General features: G+C 44.0%; 1 protein-coding gene across 3 annotated transcripts in view; it reads left to right on the top strand.

The window, feature by feature from the left end:
• Nucleotides 1-15,743, top strand: part of LOC120509739 (mediator of RNA polymerase II transcription subunit 13-like) — a 39,718-nt gene extending 23,975 nt beyond the window's left edge. Inside the window, exon 3 of one of the 3 annotated variants that reach the window (XM_039724814.1) lies at nucleotides 15,721-15,743. In XM_039724814.1, the coding sequence (XP_039580748.1) occupies nucleotides 15,721-15,728 (8 nt within the window). In that variant the 3' untranslated portion in view covers nucleotides 15,729-15,743. Of the gene's footprint in view, nucleotides 1-2,926; nucleotides 3,092-3,190; nucleotides 3,331-15,720 lie in introns of those variants that run through there. The other 2 variants (XM_039724813.1, XM_039724812.1) reach the window with 2 other exon arrangements.
• Nucleotides 15,744-24,229: the final 8,486 nt, after the last annotated feature.

Here is a 24,229-nt window from a genome sequence, read left to right as displayed (position 1 = left end):
CTCCAGGCTGAGCCCCTTCCCAGCTCCCTCAGCTGCTCCTGGGGCTCCAGCCCCTTCCCAGCTCCCTTCCCTTCCCTGGACATGCTCCAGCCCCTCCAGGTCCTTCCTGAGCTGAGGGGCTCAGAACTGGACACAGCACCCAAGGTGTTCCTGCATCCAGGCTGGAGCCTTCAGAGCAGTAACTTCTGAGTGGAATTCAATCTGAAACTCGTTTGTTGTCATGTGTGTAAATCCTACAAGGATAGATTTCCTTGTTCTATATTAAAAGCACATTGAAACACTTGTAGTGACTTATCAGATATAGTTCAAAGTGATGTAAATTGTGTAAGTGTTGTACATTTTCCGCTGATAGAGCTGTTGGGCTCTGTTCAGTACATTTTAGAGTTCAAACATCAGTATTGACTAATATTGAGCCTCAAATTCTGCCAGAACAAGGCATTTATGTCCATTGATTCCTTGAGATAGGACAAAGGACACAGTTTGTGTTCACTGCTTCATGCAGCCAGAAGGCAAAAGGAACAAGTTTATTCTGCTTTTTGTTATAAACAGGCCACAATACTGAGCTATTTGATACTTGAAATTAGCTTCCTGAAAATATAAAAGGCTTTTCCATGTGGGCATACAAACAGAAAATAGGAAAATTACTGAAGCAGAGTTTTCCTTGCCTGTCAGCTGGGCCAGGTAACACGATGCCTTTTTCTGGTATAACATGCTCAGGAAATGAGCTGCTTTGGCTTAAAATGCTGTTCCTGCAGGTTGGATTGTCTGTGTGACTTCGAGTTCCACAGCCAGAACTTTGTTCTTGTGCTGTATTCACATCTTCAGGAGCAAAAGTCCCAGGAATTTGATGCTGCAGATCCAAGAGGAAGACTAGAGTCTATCTGAAACATTGACATCTGAGATATAGGGACTATAGGGAATAATGCCTGTTAGTAAGGTCATGAATTCTTATAAAGTTTTGAATTTCTCTTTTCCTGCTTAGGACTTGTGCTTTGAAAGTGAAATATTTTAGTGATAATTAAATTTTAAAGAATTTAATTTTTAAATATTATGTTTTATTAATTCAAGTCTAAATTATAATTTATTTTTTTTTCTGGATAAGAGTCACTCCAATAGTGCTGTGTGATATTTACTGCTTTCAGTAAACAGAGGAAAAGTGGGGACTTGGTGATAAAATTTGTTTCAACTACACAGTATCTTTTGTTTATCACGTGTGCTTGAGTTGTCCCTTATCTCCCACCTGTACCCTGCACTGTTTAGTCCTGGGTTATGGTATATTCATTTCTTTTCATTCTGTTCTAAGAACTGTTCCGAACTTCCTGCTTTGCTGGCTGCCAGATTGTTTATTTGGCACCAGAGCCTGTGAAATCACAGATATGGAGGCCTGGGTACCTTGGGGTGTGTTCCACGCAGGTAGCCCTGTGATCATGTATAATTAAAGAGATGGCTCACAAGTGCTGTGCTGAGCCATTCCACTGACATTCATTTTTTATGAGGCACCTGTTTTGAATGAGGGAATGGGTAATATTTCTACTTACCCAGCAAAGCTTTAATAATATATGCTTTTCTCTTAGTGAAATATAGTTTATTTAATATTTCAAATGCAGTAGATGGGACTTAAGTATCTTTTTATTTGAGGGGAGTTGCAGGTGATGCTTCTGTTTGTGTTGTAAATTGATGGAGCTTGTTTATATCTGACATCTTGGTTACAACAATGTGATGCTGCTTGCAGTGGTGGTGGTATGGAAATCAGCTTAAATGTCTGGACAGCTGAACCTGCTTCTGCTGGGTGCAGTATGGGGCAGAGCATAGCAAAGCAGCACTGTCACATTGTTTGCCTGGTTCAAAATTATATGGAATCACAGAATTATTTAGTTCAGAAAAGACTTCCAAGGTCATTGAGTCCAGCCAGAGCACCGAGTCCCACATCCAGGTGTCCTTGGACACCTCCAGGGATGGGAACTCCACCACCTCCCTGGCAGCCCCAGCCAATGTTTAACACCCCTTCATGCAGAAATTCCTTGGTGTCCAACCTGGCACTCCCCTGGCCCAGCTTGAGGCCATTCCTCTCCTCCTGTCCCTGTTCCCTGGGAGTAGAGCCCGACCACTCCTGGCTGTCCCCTCCTGTCAGGAGCTGTGCAGAACCACAAGGTCCCCCTGAGCCTCCTTTTCTCCAGGCTGAGCCCCTTTCCAGCTCCCTCAGCTGCTCCTGGGGCTCCAGCCCCTTCCCAGCTCCCTTCCCTTCCCTGGACATGCTCCAGCCCCTCCAGGTCCTTCCTGAGCTGAGGGGCTCAGAACTGGACACAGCACCCAAGGTGTTCCTGCATCCAGGCTGGAGCCTTCAGAGCAGTAACTTCTAAGTGGAATTCAATCTGAAACTCGTTTGTTGTCCTGTGTGTAAATCCTACAAGGATAGATTTCCTTGTTCTATATTAAAAGCACATTGAAACACTTGTAGTGACTTATCAGATATAGTTCAAAGTGATGTAAATTGTGTAAGTGTTGTACATTTTCCGCTGATAGAGCTGTTGGGCTCTGTTCAGTACATTTTAGAGTTCAAACATCAGTATTGACTAATATTGAGCCTCAAATTCTGCCAGAACAAGGCATTTATGTCCATTGATTCCTTGAGATAGGACAAAGGACACAGTTTGTGTTCACTGCTTCATGCAGCCAGAAGGCAAAAGGAACAAGTTTATTCTGCTTTTTGTTATAAACAGGCCACAATACTGAGCTATTTGATACTTGAAATTAGCTTCCTGAAAATATAAAAGGCTTTTCCATGTGGGCATACAAACAGAAAATAGGAAAATTACTGAAGCAGAGTTTTCCTTGCCTGTCAGCTGGGCCAGGTAACACGATGCCTTTTTCTGGTATAACATGCTCAGGAAATGAGCTGCTTTGGCTTAAAATGCTGTTCCTGCAGGTTGGATTGTCTGTGTGACTTCGAGTTCCATGGCCAGAACTTTGTTCTTGTGCTGTATTCACATCTTCAGGAGCAAAAGTCCCAGGAATTTGATGCTGCAGATCCAAGAGGAAGACTAGAGTCTATCTGAAACATTGACATCTGAGATATAGGGACTATAGGGAATAATGCCTGTTAGTAAGGTCATGAATTCTTATAAAGTTTTGAATTTCTCTTTTCCTGCTTAGGACTTGTGCTTTGAAAGTGAAATATTTTAGTGTGCAGGTTGGATTGTCTGTGTGACTTCGAGTTCCACAGCCAGAACTTTGTTCTTGTGCTGTATTCACATCTTCAGGAGCAAAAGTCCCAGGAATTTGATGCTGCAGATCCAAGAGGAAGACTAGAGTCTATCTGAAACATTGACATCTGAGATATAGGGACTCTAGGGAATAATGCCTGTTAGTAAGATCATAAATTCTTATCAAGAATAAAGTTTTGGATTTCTCTTTTCCTGCCTAGGACTTGTGCTTTGAAAGTGAAATATTTTAGTGATAATTAAATTTTAAAGAATTTAATTTTTAAATATTATGTTTTATTAATTCAAGTCTAAATTATAATTTATTTTTTTTTCTGGATAAGAGTCACTCCAATAGTGCTGTGTGATATTTACTGCTTTCAGTAAACAGAGGAAAAGTCCAAATTGAGGTTTTGTTTTCAGAAGCACTTCAAAAACTTTTGCTCATGAACTCTTTCTCTTTATAACACTGAAGATTTGGTAAACAACAAATCTGCCATTAATAAAAGAATTTCAAATAGTCATAGGGAAAACAACTTAGTGGTTGTAAACAGGAGGTATGAGCAGAGTTGTTTATGTAGTAGCTTTCCAAAACTGTGGATAATTAAATGCTGTCATGGGAGATTAAGTAAAAACAATTATTTGCAGAGCAGTTATAGATCAGTGGAGTGGTTGGATTAACCAAGCAGCTGGGAACTTCAGAGGTCTCTCTTGCACATTCTCCTCCATTTCTTCTTCCTGCCAGCCTTGACTGTGGTGTTCTGGTTTTTATTGTGCTGGCATTTAAAACTGGATGAGAGGTTGAAGATCTCTATTCAGTCCTGGGTGGAAAAAGCTGATTGGGGTGGGGTCAGTGAGTGGGGAAAAACTAGAGTGGCTCTATAAATCTGAAAAAGTTGGGTGTGCTTAAGTTTGTTGAAGTTTGGTTTTCTGAAAGATAAATGCTATTGAATGATATTGCCTGGAGAGGTTTGGCAACTGTTCCAGCCACAGTACCTTTTCCTATAAATCCATTTTTTTGTACATCCGACAGAAGAAGTGGAAGGAGAGGAGGGAGTGTCTGACTGTTGGCAGCGTTTTTGACAGGAACTTTGTGGATTTGCAAGTTGCAGAGCTCTCATTTGCATTTGGTGACCAAATACCATCTGGAGCATCACGGAGAATTTAGACTCGACTCTTGGGTTTTCTCTCTTTTCCCACCCCTGCCCTAGACCCTGTGGGTTCCACAGAGATTATAGGGAAGGGAGGTCTGTTCCTCAGTTCCCTTCTTGGCTTTTGCAAAGAGCACTTTGCCCTGACATTTTACACCGCTCCAAGAGTTGGACTTGATGATCTTGTGGGTCTCTTTCAACTCAGAATAATCTGTAATTCTCTGACAGTTTTGTCTATCAATTTATAATCTCTGTTCTGGATTTATGGATACATTCCACTTGGTCTGCTGCATTTGTGGTACAGAATATTGGCATTCTCCAATAGGGATTATGATGTATACCTCTACTGAGACGCAGCGTTTTTGACAGGAACTTTGTGGATTTGCAAGTTGCAGAGCTCTCATTTGCATTTGGTGACCAAATACCATCTGGAGCATCACGGAGAATTTAGACTCGACTCTTGGGTTTTCTCTCTTTTCCCACCCCTGCCCTAGACCCTGTGGGTTCCACAGAGATTATAGGGAAGGGAGGTCTGTTCCTCAGTTCCCTTCTTGGCTTTTGCAAAGAGCACTTTGCCCTGACATTTTACACCGCTCCAAGAGTTGGACTTGATGATCTTGTGGGTCTCTTTCAACTCAGAATAATCTGTAATTCTCTGACAGTTTTGTCTATCAATTTATAATCTCTGTTCTGGATTTATGGATACATTCCACTTGGTCTGCTGCATTTGTGGTACAGAATATTGGCATTCTCAGGGATTATGATGTATACCTCTACTGAGAATACAGGTTGGTGGCTGTAAGCACAGCACTGGAGGTGGACTCTGGAAGGCTGGCAGGAGATAGGAGCTTGAAAATGAATAAATTCTGGGTGTTTGATAGTTCTTTAGGTAAAACTACATCTTTCTATCAGCTTAGTAGCTTGTGTGCCTGAACTCACTGATTCTGGTAGGTATTTGGGATTTCCATCTATATATTGCACATGATCCATTAATTTCTGGAGCTGCTTCCCCAGAAAAATGATACTATTTCAATTTCTGCTGTGTGGAATATAAGAATTTGGATGGAAATGCTTATGAAGAATAGATGATCTTGAATGAATTAGGCAATTCTTTCCTGAAAGATTATTGTACAGGATCTTTGCAGCTTGGTAAGTTTAAAAACATAGCTGAAATTTGAGCTATGACAGGAAAAACCTGGAGCTTCGGCTCGTTCCTGTTTATGAATTCTTGGCATATCAGGCTGGCGCAGCCGTAATCCCCTGGTGCTGATAAAAGTGAGGAGGGAAAAATGCTGCCTGTAGGAAGAGCTGTGTGCAGGGCACCCACATTAACCCATGTGGCTGTGCCCAAAATGAACTTCTCTTATTGTTTCTCTATCTGAAATTTGCTGATATTTACCTACAGGAAAGCAGAACATTGTCAGCTCTGTTTTTAAGGATCTTTCCTGAGGAGAACAACTTGCCCCAGAACTCAGTTTAGTTGTTTTTATTCCTGCTAGGAAGGGTTCTTGATGCTCTCTTATGAACTGCCAGATTTCAAAGTTTCATTTTTCAGTCAAGTCTTCTAAATCAAGTCAATGTTTAACCTGTAAATGTTTAGTAGTTGGTGCTTGTCAGCATTTAGTAGGGATTAAAAGAAAAACAATGTAAAGCTTGGAAAAAATTGATATTTTTTGTTTCCACTAATGTAAAAGAGAATAAAGTAGTGAAAAATCTACTTTCCATTTCAGTTTGAGCCTATTTAAGGTTCTTTCAGGGTACTGTCTTATTTCTGCAATTGTGAGGAATTGGGAGCTCTGTCAGGAATTAGAGTATTTTCTAAGCTCTGTGTAGTGAGATATGTTAATTATTGAATGAGAAGATGTTCCTGTCTATTCAAACACATTTTAAGTGTGTGAAGCAATGCGTGAAATGAAGACTGAGCCCCCTTGCTGTGAAATGGGTGTTCAAATGAGAGTGCTCCTCAGTCTTTTCATTCTGCTATGAGATTATGGCAAGAAGGGAGGGAGTTGCTGCTGGAATTGCATTACCCCTGACTTGGAGACTTCTTTGGATTTGCCCAAAGGTTATTCCTGGGATCCCTGGGCTTTGGTGAAAGCATGGGATGTGTATTACAACAATTTTCTGCACTCTGAGTAACTCCATAAACCCCAGAACTCTTTGTCATGCCCAGAGGTACCAGGAGCGAGAGCAGCCAGGGCTTGGAAAAGCAGTTCATGAACAAGGAATAAAGGATCTGAAATGCAAGGCTTTTGGAAGGCTTTCCATTTAAAAAAGCAGCAATGAATATCAAGCGGCTGAGTACCACTTATTAATAATTTGAAGTGAAATCTGAAAATGGTTAATTGCCGGTTCTTGAGCGCAGAGTGGAATTAACAAGTAGGTTCCTGTGACAGAAGACTTTATTGGAATATTAAGTTACTGAAAAGTCTGTTTCTGGCTTGATTATTTTCAATAAGATAAGTAATTTGCATTTTCTTAATTGCCTAGCATAGATTATTCCCAAAGACATGAAAACAGAGTTCAACTTTTCCATTCTTTCGGCCAGAAGATGGGATTGAAAAGTGAATTCCTACTTTCTCAGCCCGCAGAATTGTTCTGTGACCCTTATATCTGACACTGGTAATTGGTGTCCGGTGATTGCCAGTTGAAGTTCAGCTTAGACAAAATAAACTTTTTCTTTTAAGCAGGCATATTAAATGAGGTTATTATGCCATCATTTGGGATTAAGGAATTGCTTCATGGGAAAATGCCAACTCCTTTTATACACATGAAGTTGACAAGAGCCTTATTGTGTCTGGGCGAGATGTCTTCATTTTGTTTTGCTTTCTTTTAAAAATAAATGTTCTTCCCTCCACTTCTACTCCTTCTACTTGAAAGTTGGGTCATGGGAGTCTTTAAAAATAAAATTAAAACTGAGTGTCCTGTTTGGAATTCTGATTGCACTTACTTTTGCCTTAATTCCTCTTTCCTGCAGTGGTTTTGTCTCCACATGAACAGGGAATCTCAGTGTTCAGAGTAGGATCCAATGAGTAATGTGGCATTTGAGAATTCATTACCAATTCTAGTCAAGAAATGGACCTTACTGATCCGTGTGGGTCCATTCCAGCTCAGGATCCATGGATCATTCTCACATAGTGTGTTTTCCCTCTTACAGCTGGCAATATCTAAAGCTAAAAAGTCTGGTCTTTATTAAAAAGTCTGAAATCTACCAAAGGGCCATATGCAAAAAAGCCTCATGCTTTTTGTTGTTTTATTTTATTTGTATCACTCAAGAATTAATATCTTAATTTTGTTCATGGCTGAGAATTTGGAGGTTTTCCTGTTGATTGCTACAAATTACCTAATGAAAACAGTTTAGAGGAAAGACGCTGATGGAAGGCAAAGCCAAGACATTCTCTACTGAATCCATGTGCTTCCTCATAATCTTTCTGCTTTCCAAACACAAGCTCAGTTCAACTGAAATAGTTGAAATTTTGTGTAATTAACCTTTAGGTTTTATTTGCCACACAATAGTTCTTGTTTATCTCTGGTGTTTTTGTGAAAAAAGGAGTCAGTATTCCAGAGGCAATATTAACAGCTGCCTTCTGGGTGGACATTTGATGGTCCTTTGGCAGAACTGTGTCAGCAAGGCCAGACTTAGAGCAAATCCAGGATATTTAAACTGGGATAGAACTGTGGGAGTGGAACTGCCAGGAAAGCACTGGAAATCCAAAGCAAGGTTCCAATAGCTGGGAATCCCTCCCAATAACAGCAGAGTGAGGTGTTACTAATGAATCCAGGAGAACTATTGTGTAAAATGGGCTTGGAATTAACTGGACTGCTGAGAACAAACTCAAATCCAAATTTTGAATGTAAATAAAATTGATGTGTTACCACAGGCAATTTGGTGAACCACGTAATTAGGTTTTTTTCCATGAAAAACGAGACATCATGCTGCAGCTGCAGCAAAGCAGTATGTAAAGGATTTATATTCTAGTTATATGAAAATTAAACAATCATTAAAATACTGTATTTTTAAAAGTGCTGCTCAGGGAGGGGGGAAATGAAAAAAATCCAATCAGTAGAATTTATTTTTCAGCAATGTATTGGGCAATATCAGCCACAGTCGCTGATGTTTTTTCCTTTAGGGAATCTCTTTTTCCAGTGAAATGAACTCAGTTAACTGTGTGAAGTAAATCTAAGTTAGCTTGAAGTGAAATCTGCATTAATAGGGCTCATTACTAATGTTTGTATTTGGATATATTGAGTAATTCTAAGAACATAGGGTAAGCTCTACTGGAAAATTCAGACTTCAAAAAAAGATGAAATGCCACCTTCTGAAGAAAATTATTAAAAAATTGCATACAATTGTATTTCAGTAATGGCATTTTTAGAATAATTAATGAACTTTAAGTGACAATGATGGTGCTGGATTGCAAACAGAAAACACTGGAACACGGCTCTGCTGATGTTAACACATCATTCCTCTTTAGAGAGACATGGTTTTCATTATATAAAAGTCACTTTCTTTATAATGAAGTTCCTGTTAAAGGTCATAAATCTTACTACAGAATTCTTGTACCCCAAGCCTGAGACTGGTTTCATTTTAAGTGGGCTTCATTATACACCTGCACTTACTTATCCTGGGATTTGACTGTAATCTGTAGGACAAGTACCTTGGATACCTGGCAGTGTGTCCCTGTGGCAATTCCCAGATGTGATCCATGGCTCGGGGTGTCAGTGGTCAGCCAGGAAAATGGGGGGAGAGGCAGCTTTGGAAATGTGGAGTTTGTTCCTGATGTTCATTGAAACCTCAGGGCCCTGAAACTGGAACATGGCCTTTCCAAAGAAGCAAACAAAACCATATTTCTGCGTGGAATGGAGAGGAGGAGCAAGTGGAAGACAACTGAGTACGTGGGATAGGTTAAGAATGAAGGTGGATTCTTACCTTTGCTCTTTGCCCATGGGAAATGGGGGTTTCAGAAGGAAAAGGCTGGAGTTGTGCTGTTAGTTAAATATTAGTCTCTTGGTTAAAAAAAACCCAAACAAACCAAGCACCCGTGTGTTGCAGTCACTCATATAATGATAAGTAGAGCTTTGAGTGGAACAGTGTAAAATTGATTTTCCAAGGCTGAAATGCTCAGTAGTTTGAAGTGAAGGTACAAACCAGAGGAAAGGCACGCTGCAGGGTGGGCACAGCTGAAATGCTTTTGCCTCTTTGTGATGTAAACCACGTTTAAATGTGTCCTTGGGGCTGAGCAGAGGCAGCAGGAGCTGCAGCCCAGGTCTGGGTGCCGAGCCTGGCTCCGAGCAGCAAAGGCTGCGGTGCTGCCTTGGCCCCACCAGTGCCCTGCAGCGGTCCCTGGCTCCCTCAGCTCAGCGCTGCTGGGAGCCCGGCTCAGTTTCGGTTTCTGTTCAGTGCTGAGGGCTGGGAGCTCCCTGAGCTGCCTCTCCTCCTGCCAGCCCTGCCTCTGCCTTGGCACGAGCCCAGTGCTGGGCTGGGCCCTGGCACGGGCACCTCCGGTGCTCCCTGGCTGTCCCCACAGCCATTCCTACTCCCCTTCCCAGCCCTGGTCTCTCTGCTCCTCCTGGATGGTGTTTGCCAGTGTTTGCACCAAATCCTGGGACATTTATTGCTTTGGAATAGTCAGGGAGCCAGAGGAGTCAAACTGAAATGCTTCAGCTTTCTACAAGAAATTGATGGGTGGATTGTACAAATAACCAGGCACAAGTAGCACCTTAAATTCCCAGAGAAATTGAAGTGTGAATTTACTATATTAAAGTGTTTATTTTGATAAACTTGGTTGTAGAAGGAGGAGCAGAAGCTGGCAGGTGTGGCAGTTTCTAAGCAGGAAATAAATTTCAGATTTGCAGTAAAACATTTCTATTTTGTAGTTGTTCATTCTGGTTTTTTCTGAAACACAAGTAATAGAACACCTTTCCCACCAGGGAAACTTCCAGTCACAGGTGATGAAAGGGTCATTGTACAGGATTGTTTTACTGGAATGGCTTTAAGAATTTAATACTTATTCTTTAAAGATCTCTAAAGAGATGGGAAGTATGGACAGTGCTATTGTGTCAACAGGGCAGCAGCAGGGCTTGGAGTCTGATGGGTTTATGGTTCTGGAGAGCTGGAAGGAAAATTTCTTGGTCCCTTTGGAGTTTGACAAAAATTATTCTATGCAATACTTGACTACATATGTCAATGAAATTCCCTGGAATCTGTTCTCTAAAGCAGCTGAAGGGGAAGTGTCTCCCCAGAGAGCCTTTGTACCTGGACAAGCTGTCCTTGGAAGTGGAAAACTTCCAGACAGATATCCCCTGTCCCAGGTGTATGTGGAATTATGGCTCAGTCCCCCTCTGCCTTTTTCCTAAACTAAACTAGACTGCAGGAAGCATTATTTTATTACCATTTCTTTTGCTGCAAACCACAGTTAAGGCCTGGAAAGTGTGAAGAAAAATGTTTTGCCTGCAAGACTGTTACTGTTTAGTCTCAAAAGTAATGTGCTCTAGTACTGAAATTCCTAATCCCTCCCCTTTTGGGATAGGGGTTCCTGCCTGGCCTTGTCCTGGGAGGTTCTCAGTGAGCCCACAAAGGCCATGCAGCATGCAAAAAGCCCAGCCCCAAGGCAGAGGCTGGGGAAGGACAAAAACGATAGACACAACAAACGGAGCAGGGAACAGAAACCACGATTTGGGATAATAAGCATGAAAATGTCCTGTCCCCACGACATGCATATATTTAGCTGCCCTGCAAAGGCTAGTAAGACTAGAGAGTAGTTTATGTAATCAGTGAGCTGAGGGTCTCCCCTTGGGAATGTGTCTGGGGAAAGTGGATCTCAGCTACAGGGCAGTTCTATAGGAGAAACCCTTGGCACTTCCAAGCAGAAATAGAAGCTGTTCCCTCAAACACTGGATTAACTTCGTTGGAACTGATCATGTCTGGTATTGATATTTTGGCTGTATCAGTCCTGGGTTCAAATTTTGCTGCTGCTGCTTTGCAAAATGTCTGCCTGTGTTCTGCAGCTGTTAAGACTCACTAGTTTTTTGTAAGTTTGATATCCATCTGATATTTCAAGTAGGAACTGCTCACTGTATCGTGGCATCTGCACCTGAAATCCCATCACCAGGTTTTTGGGGAAATGGATTCAGTTTTTCAGAGGTCAGTATTTCATTGCTGCTAAAAGAACCCATTTTGTACATAGCAGAAGGGCAGAGCAATGAGAATTGGTGATTGCCCAGCATTTACTGTTCCTCAGTACCAGTGTGGTAGTTGGGTTTGTCACTCCTCTGTAGTGGGTGCATTGCATGGGTGGCATTAGGTCCTGGTGTTTATTCCCCTCAGGAGGCACCATTTGTTGTGACAGCAGGTATTTGTGTCACATGCCCTGGTTTGGGTGTGTGAGGGATGTGTTGCACCCTGACCTTGGTGCGCAAGCACAGCAAACGTGTCCAGCACGTGTGGCTGAGCTGAGCTGGTTGTAGCCAAGTTGTTCCTCTGCAGGGTCAGGGGCAGCTGCCAAAGGGCTGCAAATCACCCCTAAATGCTGAGATCCCTGTGTTTCAGCATGGCTTTGAGGTTTGAGGAGATGTAGCCACTGGAGGTGTGTGGGTTTTGACTGTGGATGCACATTTCCTTCGTGGTTCCGTGGATTTTCTACTCTGAACAGCAGTGCTTCTGTGAAGGGCTGCCTGTGCTCCTGGCCCATCCATTAAGTTAGACCATCAACCACCCTTCTCTCTCTGAGTTAATAAATATTTTAACATTTCATCAATATTTATTAAATAAAAAACGACCCGCACTACGGAATCCAAATGTAAAGGGGCTTTTTTGGCTGTTATCTGGAATAGAGTTGGGAAAAAATAAGAAGCCTTTAGTGCCTCTTGGATTCCTCTCTGATTTAGCCTTTTAGGAAACGTGGTAATGCTTGGCTTTGTGTTGTTCTGGTTTAAAGCTAAACCACCGGATTCTCTGATTTACATAGCAGAAATTATTCTGCTATTATTCTATTTACATTAGTATTTCCTTGTGTATTTGTTAGGCAAATGAATTCCTTGTTAAATGGCTGGGAAGAGGATTTCGAAACACTGGGATTAGTTCCTTTCTTTTGGAAGAAATAGTTAACAAATAGGAAAATGCTCGAGGAGAGCCGAGTTTCTGGCAAGCCCCGCCGGTACAGAGTGTACTGAGCTGGAAATGTTGCCGAGTTAGCACAAACTGTCTGATATAAAAAGCACGTTTTTGTTATAAACACTGCCTGCTCAACAGAGTTGTTGGTCTTACAGAACAGCTTTAAACAGGGACTGTTGCTTTTGAGTAATATTAAATATTTGTCTTCTGGTGAATGTTTTCCTAGGAAAAATCACTGTAGATAGCAAACAAACCGATTCTTTTATTATCCAGTGTAAGTGCATTTGAACTTCCTTGTTTTTATCTTGACTGTTTCACTTGAATTTATATGTTTTTGGAGGGGTTATTTTTCACTTGAAAAAGTTTTGGGTTATTTTTCTTCAAAAATAAAAGTATTTGTACAGGTGTCTTCAGATTTCAAAACAGGCTTTGTTCTTTCTGAGCTTTGTCTTGTTGTTTTTCTGGCTTTGTACTGACACTTTGTGGCTGTTTCTGTGGTGTTTCAAATGACAGGAGTCACAACAGCAATGGAAAATAGCAACTTAAATAAACATTTTCAGGAAGTATAAAGCAGAGTGAGTGTGGAAACCTTCCCCAGCTCAAACCGTGTACAAATGTTCTCTACAGCTCTGCCCTGGGAGTAGATTTATAGAGAGAGATATGAGGCTTTTAGATTTATTTTCTGTGGCTTTTTTTCAATAGTAAATGCTGTGAACAAGATGTCTCTAGACACTGTATTTTGTGAACAATCTGGTGGGCATTAACTTATAATAAGCATCAAATTTTCTTTTTATTGTACAGGGTGATTGGTGTATTCTCAATTCTAGGCTGTGTCACCATTCCTCACTTGATCCTGCACTGTATAAATTATTTTTTTCCAGCTTCTCTGTGCTTGCAATCAAGGAGGTGATGCCATCTTTTTTTTTTCTTTTTTTTTTTCCTTTTGTTTTGTGTGGTAGTACATAGTAAGAACAGGATGGAAAAAAAGATAACTTTGGAGCCAAATTACATTTTTTTAGTTATGAGAGCTGGTTTAGAGTCAGGGATGATAATTTCTGTGTGAAGATTTGTGGCTGTGTTGGAAGAAGAGCACAGCACATTAATTTAACTTATCTCTTTAAAATTCCTCCCCAGTATCCCATCTATCCCTGCCCTCTGGCAGTGGGAAGGGCTCCCCGTGCCCGGTCCCTCCAGGCCCTTGTTTCATTTAGGTCATCTCTGAGTGTCCACTTGGAAGAAACTTTTTGGAGGATAAAAAAACATAGAGGGGCAACTTTGGGTTTAGATCATAACTGAGCAACGTGTTTATCCTCTCCTTAACAACAAGGCAAATCTAATCACTTAATGCTTAACCAATGAATCAAAGCAAACCTTAATCCATGCCTTTTCTTTTGTGCAAATTAAGTGGGCATGTCATTATTTAAATATCCAACAAGATTCTGGAAAATTTGATTAAACCTGCTAAGAAAACCTTGTGAAATGCAGGAGAGGTGAAGGAAGAATTACACTGCAATTGAGCATAAATAATTATTTTTATCAAGTAGCATTGCTCAGTAATGATGTCTGTGATTATATTTCTTTTCTTCTTTGCTTGTTTTGTTGGGGTTTCTGTTTTTACTTCTGTAAGTGTCAGTCTCCTGCTGTCTGTTCAGAGGAGATGCTGTGCAGTCAAATACTTTTTGAGTAAGGAAAAAAGGAATTTGCTTTATGCTGATAATCCAGCTAGACATCAAGGGAAGAAAATATCAAAAGGAAACTTATTAGTAGTCAGCCAATTTTGTTTGGAAATGAAAGATTTGGAAATTACAGGCCAGTCTGAAAGGAAGTTGGGAAACTGTTGTTCTCGCTGTAAACATGGTCTTTTTCACTTTAAATGCTGCATTTTGAGAGCCCCTGGCTGTTTGTCCTTGCACACTCACCCTGTGTGGATTCCTGTGCCTTGCCACTGGGTAAATGATTAGCAATGGGAAAATGTTACACAAGAAATACTTTGGAATGTTAATTGTAAATCTAATTATTTCCTTCTAAAATGAACCTGAAGCAAATTTCTAGTAACTGTTATTAGGAGGAAAGAGAGGTGGGAGTATAAAGTGGCTCAAACTTGGGGTAGTTGAAAGGGGATCTGGTGATTTGGGCAAAAAGGAGACTTTCCACTGCAATTTCTAAGACATTTTGGAGGATAATTGAAAGGGAGATTTTGTTTCAGAGCACTCCATAGCTTTATTTTAAATGTGTTCCATGGAGTCACACAATCATTTAGGCTGAAAAAGACTTTTGAGATCAGAATATTTTGCAGCTTATAATGGAACAGCTCATGGGATCAGGTTGTGAAGCTGATGCATTTCTCCTCAAAAATAATTTTAATTAAAACTGTTGGAATTTTGGATCTCAGGGAAACTTTAAAGTTAGCAACAAAACTGAAAAATAAAAATTTCAAGCAATGCTTGCTACAAATTCTTTTGTTTTGCTACTAGTAATTTAGAGACTCATTTGCTGTTTTCTAAAATATATGAGAAACTACACAAGTAAAGGCTTTGCAAAACAGAAGCTCTGCCAAAGCATAAACAGTTGTGTATCTCTATCCCTGTGTGTCTGCAAAAGTGGGAAGTCAGGATTATCCTTCCTGCTTCAAGCAGGACATTGTGGCTACCCCTGGATCCCTGGCAGTGCCCAAGGCCAGGTTGGATGGGGCTTGGAGCATTCTGGGATATGGAAGGTGTCCCTGCCATGGCAGGGGTGGCACTGGATGGGCTTTAAGGTCTCCCCAACGCAGTCCATGGTTCTGTAATTCAGTGACAAACCACACGTGTGACCATGGGCAGAGTTGGATACACTTGAACTTCAGGAAACAAAGCAGCAGCCACAGCTTCCTCGTGCCAGCTGGGGCTGCGCTATGGGAAATTAATTGGGATTGCAGAGGAAGTGATTAGATGACGTTTGCAGGAAGCTGCAATATGTCTGTGGTAATCTAGTGGATGATGGTTAGGATGAACCTATGTTATGATTAAATAGACACTTGAAAATGTGAAAGTTTGCTGTTATTTCATTAAATGAGCCTCTGTTGCAGCCTTGTTATTTTAAAGCTCATTTTACAGTGCTTAAATCTGATTTTTTTTTTTTTGCAAATTGCATAAAGCAAACCTCCCTCCTTGTCCATATGTGGCTTCTTATATTGTGAGATCGTAATGTCTTTTGTGTGAAACTTGCTGTGTCCTTTGTGTGAAACTTGCAGTGTCCTACCCCAGTACTTTGTCAGGTCTGTGACAGCCGATTTGGTAGCTGTGAATGGCTGTGAACCCGACTGAAATTCCTGTCACTTGAGGGGCTCAGGAGGAAGAATACTCAGCAACAGCCACCCCTCCACCAGGATGAAGGACCTGCACAAATGTCAGCCAAGGAGAAATTGCAAGAGATGGCCTTTGCAGTATCTGCAACATTTAATATTGAAGCCTAAAACGGGTAGAAGAGGTTTTGCAGAGCATAAGGAATGACAGCAGCACCCCAGGTGGGTCTGTGCATTTTGGCAGGGACAAGCTGCAGCAGCAGGGGGGCTGCCAGAGCAGAGAGCAAAGGAAAGGTGGCTTTGCTGCACATTCTCCAGCTGGAAGCAGAGGGAATGTGGGAAGGGAGTGCCTGAATTCGGGAAGGCTTGTGGCTGGAAGGGACCCTGCCCATGGTTCCATGCAGGGGTAAGATGCCATGAGGGAGAGGTGCCTCTGCCCCAGGGAAGGCAGAAATGAGACCATAGGAGAAGAAAACCAGATTTTATTTGACATGGATTTTATTGAGCAAGAAAAGGGAGTTAGGGAGCTAGAAATGGGAAAGAGGTCCTGGAGAGCACGAGCTGAGCAGATGATCAGTTGGAAGCAGATACTTTTTAAGGTCCTCTCCTGCATTCTGGGATTCTAGAAGATGTGTCGATGTGCATTTTGATTTAATATTCTTCTTAGTACTATTCCTTCTTCTTCTTTCCCTTCTTCTTCTTCCCCTTAAGTGCTACTACTCCTCTTCTTCTTCTTCTTCTTTAAAATATTCTTCTTATTCTCATTCTAATTAATCTTAATCACTTCTTATGCTCACTATAATTCATATTTTTAATATTCTTTTATTACTATTTTTCATCTTCTTATTCCTATTCTCATTCTTATTATTCTTGTTAAATTTCTTATTTTTATTCTGTTCCTTTGTCTTCCTCTTCTCTACTACTACTTCTTCATCTTCTTATTCCTATTCTTTATTTACTACTACTACTACTACTTAAACACTTAAACTATTTCTTAAACTGGAATGGAGGTCCGAGTTGAAGTCCTGCAGCGAAAGGCATGGAGCAACAGGTCTCGTCTGGCCATTCTTCAGGGATATAATGGTGGTGGAGATGCGGCCCTTGGGGACGTGGTTTTGCCAGTGGCCCTGGGTGACCGTCAGGGTCTCTTCCCACCTTGATGACTCTGTGGGATTCACTGCTGAGCGCCCTGGCTCCAGTCGTGTCCCACGCGTGCTGTGTGGGGCTGGCCACTGTGGTGACTGTGGGTGTTGGGGAGATGCCCCCGGGCCGCTCCAGGGCTGCCGGGGCAGCTGAGGCTGTGGGGCCATGTCCAGGGCTCCCTGGGCCCCGGGCCGGCCGCCATCTGCAGGCCCGGGCTGGGCAGGCGCTACTCCTGCGGCGCCAGGCAGCGGCAGCGGAACAGCGCCCGCAGCGCCCGCCTGAGGCGGCCGGGCCGCTTGCTGAGGGCAGCCGGCTGCTGCCTGCGGGCCTGCGCTCGCGGCTGGGGAGCTGAGGCGGCCGGAGGGCTGAGCGGGGCGGGCTCCGGGCTCTGCGGCTCTGCCTCGGAGCTCTGCTGGGCCTCGGAGGCTTCGCTGTACAGGGTGGTAAGCGAGGCGCCGAGTGACTCCGGTGCCCGGCTCTCCACCCAGGCCTCCAGAGGGAGGGGCACTGGCAGCTCGTCTGCCTCAGGAGCCGAGAGCCTTTGGGCACTGTCTGCCTTGGCCCTGGGCCTCTTTTGTGGCTTCCCCAATGCCACAGGCAGTGGATCAATCTCCCCCTCAGCGCGTTTGCAGGGGATGGAGGAGCTGAGCAGGGCAGGAGCACCATGGCAGGATTTGGCCATGCACAGAAACCTGGACAAGCTTGAGAATTTGGAGACAACCTCATCTGCCAGCTTCGTGAGGTCCCAGAAGGCCAAGTGCCAGGTGCTGCACCTGGCCCGGAGCAATTCCTGCGTCCCGGATTCATCCAGGCTGGAAGAGACCTTCAGATGTGTCTGTTTGGTGCCACCTCCATGGCTGCTCCCAGCACCTCCAGAGCCAGCACTTGGCGGTTCAGTTCTTCTTTGCACAGCCCCTGTGCCTTTTTCTGAGCCTCCTGTCAGGAGTTTGGCATCAAGAGAGACAAAGGTGATATTTTACAAGGTCTCTGACCTACGGAGATGTGGCTAGTGGGGCTTTGGGGTTTTTTGTGTTTGTTTTCTTTTTTCTTTTCCCCCCTCTTATCTCCGAGCTGCCTGATGGCAGGAATTTACTGCAGAGCTCTGACCTCTGCCCTGCTGGCCCCAGCGCAACCTGGAGTAACACTTTAAACTGTGAGAAGTTCTGTAGGAGTTGGCAGACTTGTGGAAAAAGATTTTTGTTCAGAATCTGTGCCCAAACATATTTTTCAACTTTTAAAATAAATATGCATTATAAATTCAGGTGTTTTAATCAGAATTGCTGTTTACTATGGTATCACTGCAGTGTTTCCTTTCTGGAATTGCTGAGGTTTTTAGCTCATGGTTTGAGTTCTTAAGCCATGGGGAAGCAGAAACCCTTTGAGTGATATTTTTTGATTACTTTAGTAGCTGTGGAGTGTTTATATGTATCCACACAAATATATATATTTAATATATAAGAAAAGCGGCATTTGGTTGGAGTACTAAGCATCTGTTGTTCTTCAGATTGAATTAGCAACTCAACATCTTCATAAAAATACCCAGGACTATTCACAGTTAATGAGTATTTAATTTTATTAAGGTGTACACTTGGAGTGTGTGTGGGTATGTGAATCCAGAAAATACTTGGAGTTTGCTATTTGTATGCTACTCATACTGTATTTTAGAAATCAGATTTTAGTATTGCTCTGCACTGTGCATCATGACTTTGGCATTTTTCAGGTGTTCATTTTGGCAGTAGTGCTGTTTTCTGATCATTTTTTCAGTATTTGAATTGGCATGTAGAACTGAGAGAAGTAAACAATCCCAACTATTTTAAATTACAGTTATGATTTGTTTTTTAAGATTGGGTGAAAATCAGCTTAAACCTCCTTTGTGCCAACACTGGAATAGCAAGTAAGAAAAGAATTACCATTTAAAAAACAGTGACTGTGAAGAATCTGCAAGTGAATTGTTTTGATTAATTGGTACCACCTTGAGCTGATGGGACTTTATATTAAAATTTATTCCTTACTTTAGGGAACAGATTTTTCCTTGATAGGTGTTATTGTGACTGTAGTAGTGCTTTTGCTGTAGAAAATTGTCAGTTTTGTTGTCTTTCATGCTCTCTGTAATATGCCAGCATAATTTGGCATTAATCCACCTGGATTTTTTTCTTATTTTCTTGCTCTGTAAGAAAAGACAGAACTACTGGAATGGTGAAAAACATAGGAGAGATGATGGGAGCTGGAGCAGGACAGGCAGAGCCTGTGAGGTTGATGGCTCCTCAGGGAGGGCCCTGGTGATAAAAGGTTTGGAGGAGTGGCTGATCCCCTGAGGGCTGTGCAGCCCATCAGAGGGACCAGGACAGGTGGGAGAGATGAGCAGAGAGGAACCTTTGGAAATCCCACAAAGGCAAATGCAGGTCCTGCAGGAACAGCCCCAGCAGAGGCGGAGGTGACCTGTGGGAATCAGCTCTGTGGAGAAGGGCTGGGGTGCTGGGGCAGGAGTGTATATGAATACATGGGGTGGAATTTTAAAATCGGGTGTCCTGTTGGAGACTGAAGGCTTTGGAGAGCTACAAAGACACCAGAACAGTTGCAGCTATAAAAGCCAACAGAGAACAATATTTTTGGTATAGAAAATGAGTGTTAAAGTCAAAGGCAGGATAGGAAATAAAGTGCATAAGGGAACAGAGATGAATGAGGGAACAGAGAAGACCCTGGTGCTTTGTAGGTATAAACCTACTCAGAGTTCAGTTGTTGTCTTGAATTTTCCACCCACACCTTCCCCTATCTCAAAATTTGGCTTTAATAAATGCTGTTTATACCTCTGGCTAGAAGCCAGGTGGACACTTCCGAGAGAAACTGGTGCCAGGACAGGAAGATCCTGCAAAGGGTTGCTATTTCCAGTTAAAAGGTTGGTTAGGCTCAAACACTGAGGAGGCTTTACGCAATCTGTGGGGAGGGAAACGAATGATTCAACAGTGTTTCCAGTTAAGAAAGTTATTAACTATTCCTGGCCTTGTCCCTTCATCTTCAGGGAGCAGCTGTTCAAATCCAAGCAGGCACAACTTGAGCAGCTTATCTAAACCAGGTGGCATGAAAGGAACTTGGGTATACAGAAGAAAATAAGTTTTGTCTCTAGGCAAACAGATTGGTGCAGGGTTTATCTGTGGCTCTGCGCTCCTGTAGACCCTGAGAGCAGCCAGGTGCTGATAACTATCAAAGAGAGCTGGGGCCGGGTCAGGCAGCCTGTTCCTGACCCAAAATCCAGCCTTTAGCCCAGATCAGAACCCGAGATGGGACTTTGGAATGACAGAGCTTGATCATTATGTCTTGTACAGCAATCCTGAGATATTCAGAATTCATGCTTTTACTGCTGAGTCTGATTCCCAGCAGGCTGGGGCCGGGTGGAGCAGGGGATGCTGAGAGGATCATGACTCCAGTGCTGTTTGGGAATTCCTGTTCAACCCTGCCAGCCTAGCCTGGAGCTGCACACCCCACTCCTCACACGCTGAAATGAATCAAAGTTGTTTAGTCTGCTTGAGTAGCCAGCATTCCTGGGGTCAAATAAAAATTCTCTGTGAAGCAGATGGAGCAGTTCAGCCCTAATTGCCCAGCTTGCTTCAGATTTCCACAGCTCACTTTTTTGTGTAACATCAGCTTTTGAAAAGTCAAAAAGAGAAAATAAATTAATAGATAATAACTAAATTAATAAAAAATCAAGACACTGAAATAACAGTTTTATTCTTGATACCCAGAAGGCAAAAGTTTTTTTAAGGATCTGGTGGAGCTTCAGCTGTTTTTATACTTAGTCCTGCAGAGGATGTGTCCAGATCCTAAATATGTTAATATCCCGAAAGGGTGACACAGGGTTTTTCCTCTTGTTAAGATGTGAATGACTTTGAGACTTAAAAATAAAAGGGAGAGTAATGGCAAGGTGCTGTACTGTATTTATAGTGGTCTTTTGATAAGTAATAAAATTACAGATGGACCATGATAGGAAAATAACTTGCTGCAGGAAGAATACCTCAGGATACCTGGTTATTCTCAATATCTGCTGTTGCAATTTAGTAGGGAAAGACAGACAACAAGCCATGTCTCAATAACAACATGTTGATGTTGTGCTCTCTTCCTGAGTCTGCTCTCAAAAGATCTGTGATTGACAAAGATAAAGGAATTTTAAGAGCTGTTTTGGTTATTTCAGAGAAAGTTTAAAAGGGAGAAAGGATTGGGGTGATTAGGAGGCTGTCATTGCCTATCATTTTCACTGCTGTCTAGTGTAGCAAAAATGATAAATGTACCCTGCTGGTGTTTAGATTTTCTGAGTCCCTCAGCTGGGAGTTAGGTTCCCATGCTGTCCTGCCTGATGCTTGCTGCATGTGCTGGAAAAAAGAGATGGGCCCTTTATGAAAATGACCACAAATGAGTTCATTGTGTTTTATTTGGCTCAGAGTAAAAGGGATGAAATTCAGGTTGGATATAGAAAATACTTCTTCCCTGAGAGGGTGGTGAAGTCCTGGCAGAGGTTGCCCAGAGAAGGATAATAAATAAAGTTTCAGAATTCTACCTTTCTGTCCCATTCCTTTTCCATAAGTTGCAGTTCCATTTTCAGAGTGCCACCTTCTCAGCTGGTTGCCATTTGTGTCCTGCTTTCTCTGCTGCCTTCCTCTGTCTGCTCTTCCAGTGTCTCTCTTTACCTGTGGCAGCTGCCAGCCAAAGACCATCCCCTGTTTTTTTTTTTCCCAATCCAGGTGCTAAAACAGGCCAGGATGAAGTTATGGAGGCTGTCAGTGAAATGTCTTTGTAAGATCTTGCTCCACTTGGGTCTTGGCCCCTTCAGAGCTTTGCCTTGAAGGGCAGGAACATCATTTCCTGGCTGGAAGCTGGAATTGCAGCCCATTGCAGTGTGTGCCGCAGATCTCAGAGGGCAATTTGTGAGGCTGCCAGGTGCTGCTCCTGCCGTGCCTCCCGAGGGAGCTGTGCAGGGCAGGGACAAGCTGCAGCAGCAGGGGGGCTGCCAGAGCAGACAGCAAAGGAAAGGTGGCTTTGCTGCACATTCTCCAGCTGGAAGCAGAGGGAATTCGGGAAGGGAGTGCCTGAATTCGGGAAGGCTTGTGGCTGGAAGGGACCCTGCCCATGGTTCCATGCAGGTGTAAGATGCCATGAGGGAGAGGTGCCTCTGCCCCAGGGAAGGCAGAAATGAGACCATAGGAGAAGAAAACCAGATTTTATTTGACATGGATTTTATTGAGCAAGAAATGGGAGTTCGGGAGCTAGAAATGGGAAAGATGTCTTGGAGAGTGCGAGCTGAGGTGATCAGTAGGAAGCAGATACTTTTTACGGTCCTCTCCTGCATTCTGGGATTCTAGAAGATGTGTCGATGTGCATTGTGATTTAATATTCTTCTTAGTACTATTCCTCCATCTTCTTTCCCTTCTTCTTCTTCCCCTTCTTCTTCTTAATTGCTACTACTCTTCTTCTTCTTTAAAATATTCTTCTTAGTCTCATTCTAATTAATCTTAATCACTTCTTATGCTCACTATAATTCATATTTTTAATATTCTTTTATTACTATTTTTCATCTTCTTATTCCTATTCTCATTCTTATTATTCCTATTAAACTTCTTATTTTTCTTCTGTTCCTTTGTCTTCCTCTTCTCTACTACTACTACTACTACTTCGTCTTCATCTTCTTATTGCTATTCTTTTTCTACTACTACTTCTTAAACACTTAAACTATTTCTTAAATGGGAATACAGGTCCGAGTTGAAGTCCTGCAGCGAAAGGCATGGAGCAACAGGTCTCGTCTGGCCATTCTTCAGGGATATAATGGTGGTGCAGATGCGGCCCTTGGGGACGTGGTTTTGGGTGATGGTGGTGCTGCCAGTGGCCCTGGGTGAGCGTCAGGGTCTCTTCCCACCTTGATGGCTGTGGAGGACTCGGTGGTGAGCGGCCTGGCTCGCGTCGTGTCCCCGCCGTGCTGTGTGGGGCTGGCCGCTGTGGTGACCGTGGGAGTTGGGGAGCTGGCCCCGGGCCGCTCCAGGCTGGCGGGGCAGGCGAGGCTGCGGGGCCATGTCCAGGGCTCCCTGGGCCCCGGGCCGGCCGCCATCTGCAGCCCCGGGCTGGGCAGGCGCGGGCGCTACTCCTGCGGCTGCGGCGCCAGGCAGCGGCAGCGGAACAGCGCCCGCAGCGCCCGCCTGAGGCGGCCGGGCCGCTTGCTGAGGGCAGCCGGCTGCTGCCTGCGGGCCTGCGCTCGCGGCTGGGGAGCTGAGGCGGCCGGAGGGCTGAGCGGGGCGGGCTCCGGGCTCTGCGGCCCTGCCTCGGAGCCCTGCTGGCCCTCGGAGGCTTCGCTGTACAGGGAGGTAAGCGAGGCGCCGAGTGACTCCGGTGCCCGGCTCTCCACCCAGGCCTCCAGAGGGAGGAGCACTGGCAGCTCGTCTGCCTCAGGAGCCGAGAGCCTTTGGGCACTGCCTGCTCCTTCCCAGAGCTCGAGGACGCTGACTTCGTCCCAGTCATCTTCATAGTCCGCCCTCAGGAAGGGAGTGGGCCCGAAGCTGAAGATGCTGCAGCTTTCACAGCTGTCCTGGCTGTTGTCTTCCTCCGTGGCACTATCTTGGAGGGCTACGAGCTCTGGCTCACTGCAGTCTTCCCACTCGGAGAGGTCTTGGGAGCTGCCGACCTCTCCTTGGGACAGCTCTGCCGCTGCCTCGCCTTGGCCTTCTTGGCAAAGGTCGGTCTGGGTGTGGTATTCCCAGTCCTCCTCGTCCTCAGCTGAGGTCCAGTCCTCCTCACTCCCTCTCTGGGCCAGCACTGCCTCCTGCTCTGCCTCCTCCTGCTGCTCACTGGGGGTCCAGGGCGCCCTGACAGCCACCTTCCCCTGGTGCAGCTCTTGGGGACTCCCAGCTGTGGGTGATGACGCTTCCTTCTCTGGCATCACCTGTACCATCTTGTACAATTCAGAGCCAGTTGCTCCTCCCCAAAGGCGATATTCCTGAGCACCAGTGTCTCCCCAGCTGTCCTCCACATCAGGTGTCTTCTCTTCCCAGATGTGCAAGGGCCTCTCCTCCTGCTCAGTGGCTGACTGTGGCCAGGCTGAGGCACCCAGTGCCCCCACCAGGTGCCCGCTGAGGGCCTGGTCTTGCTCCCAGCAGGGCAGGGGGCTGGGTGACGGGGAGCAGTTGAGGATTTCCTCGTTCTCTGCCATCGCTGCAGTCCTGTCACATGTTTGTATCCCGGGAGCTGCTTCCTTGTGCAAGGGTGGCTCTCACGGGAGTGGGCACGCCAGGGCTCTGCAGCCCTTATATACCCCCGGCTATGGTGGGGCTCTGTGATGTCACAAAGGTCTGTGGGCACCGTC

Source organism: Passer montanus, unplaced genomic scaffold (assembly GCF_014805655.1).
Source record: "Passer montanus isolate IOZ18808 unplaced genomic scaffold, ASM1480565v1 scaffold53, whole genome shotgun sequence".
In the NCBI taxonomy this organism is placed as follows: domain Eukaryota; kingdom Metazoa; phylum Chordata; class Aves; order Passeriformes; family Passeridae; genus Passer; species Passer montanus.
Note: the sequence above shows the minus strand (reverse complement) of the source record. Positions and strands in the feature narration are given on the sequence as shown.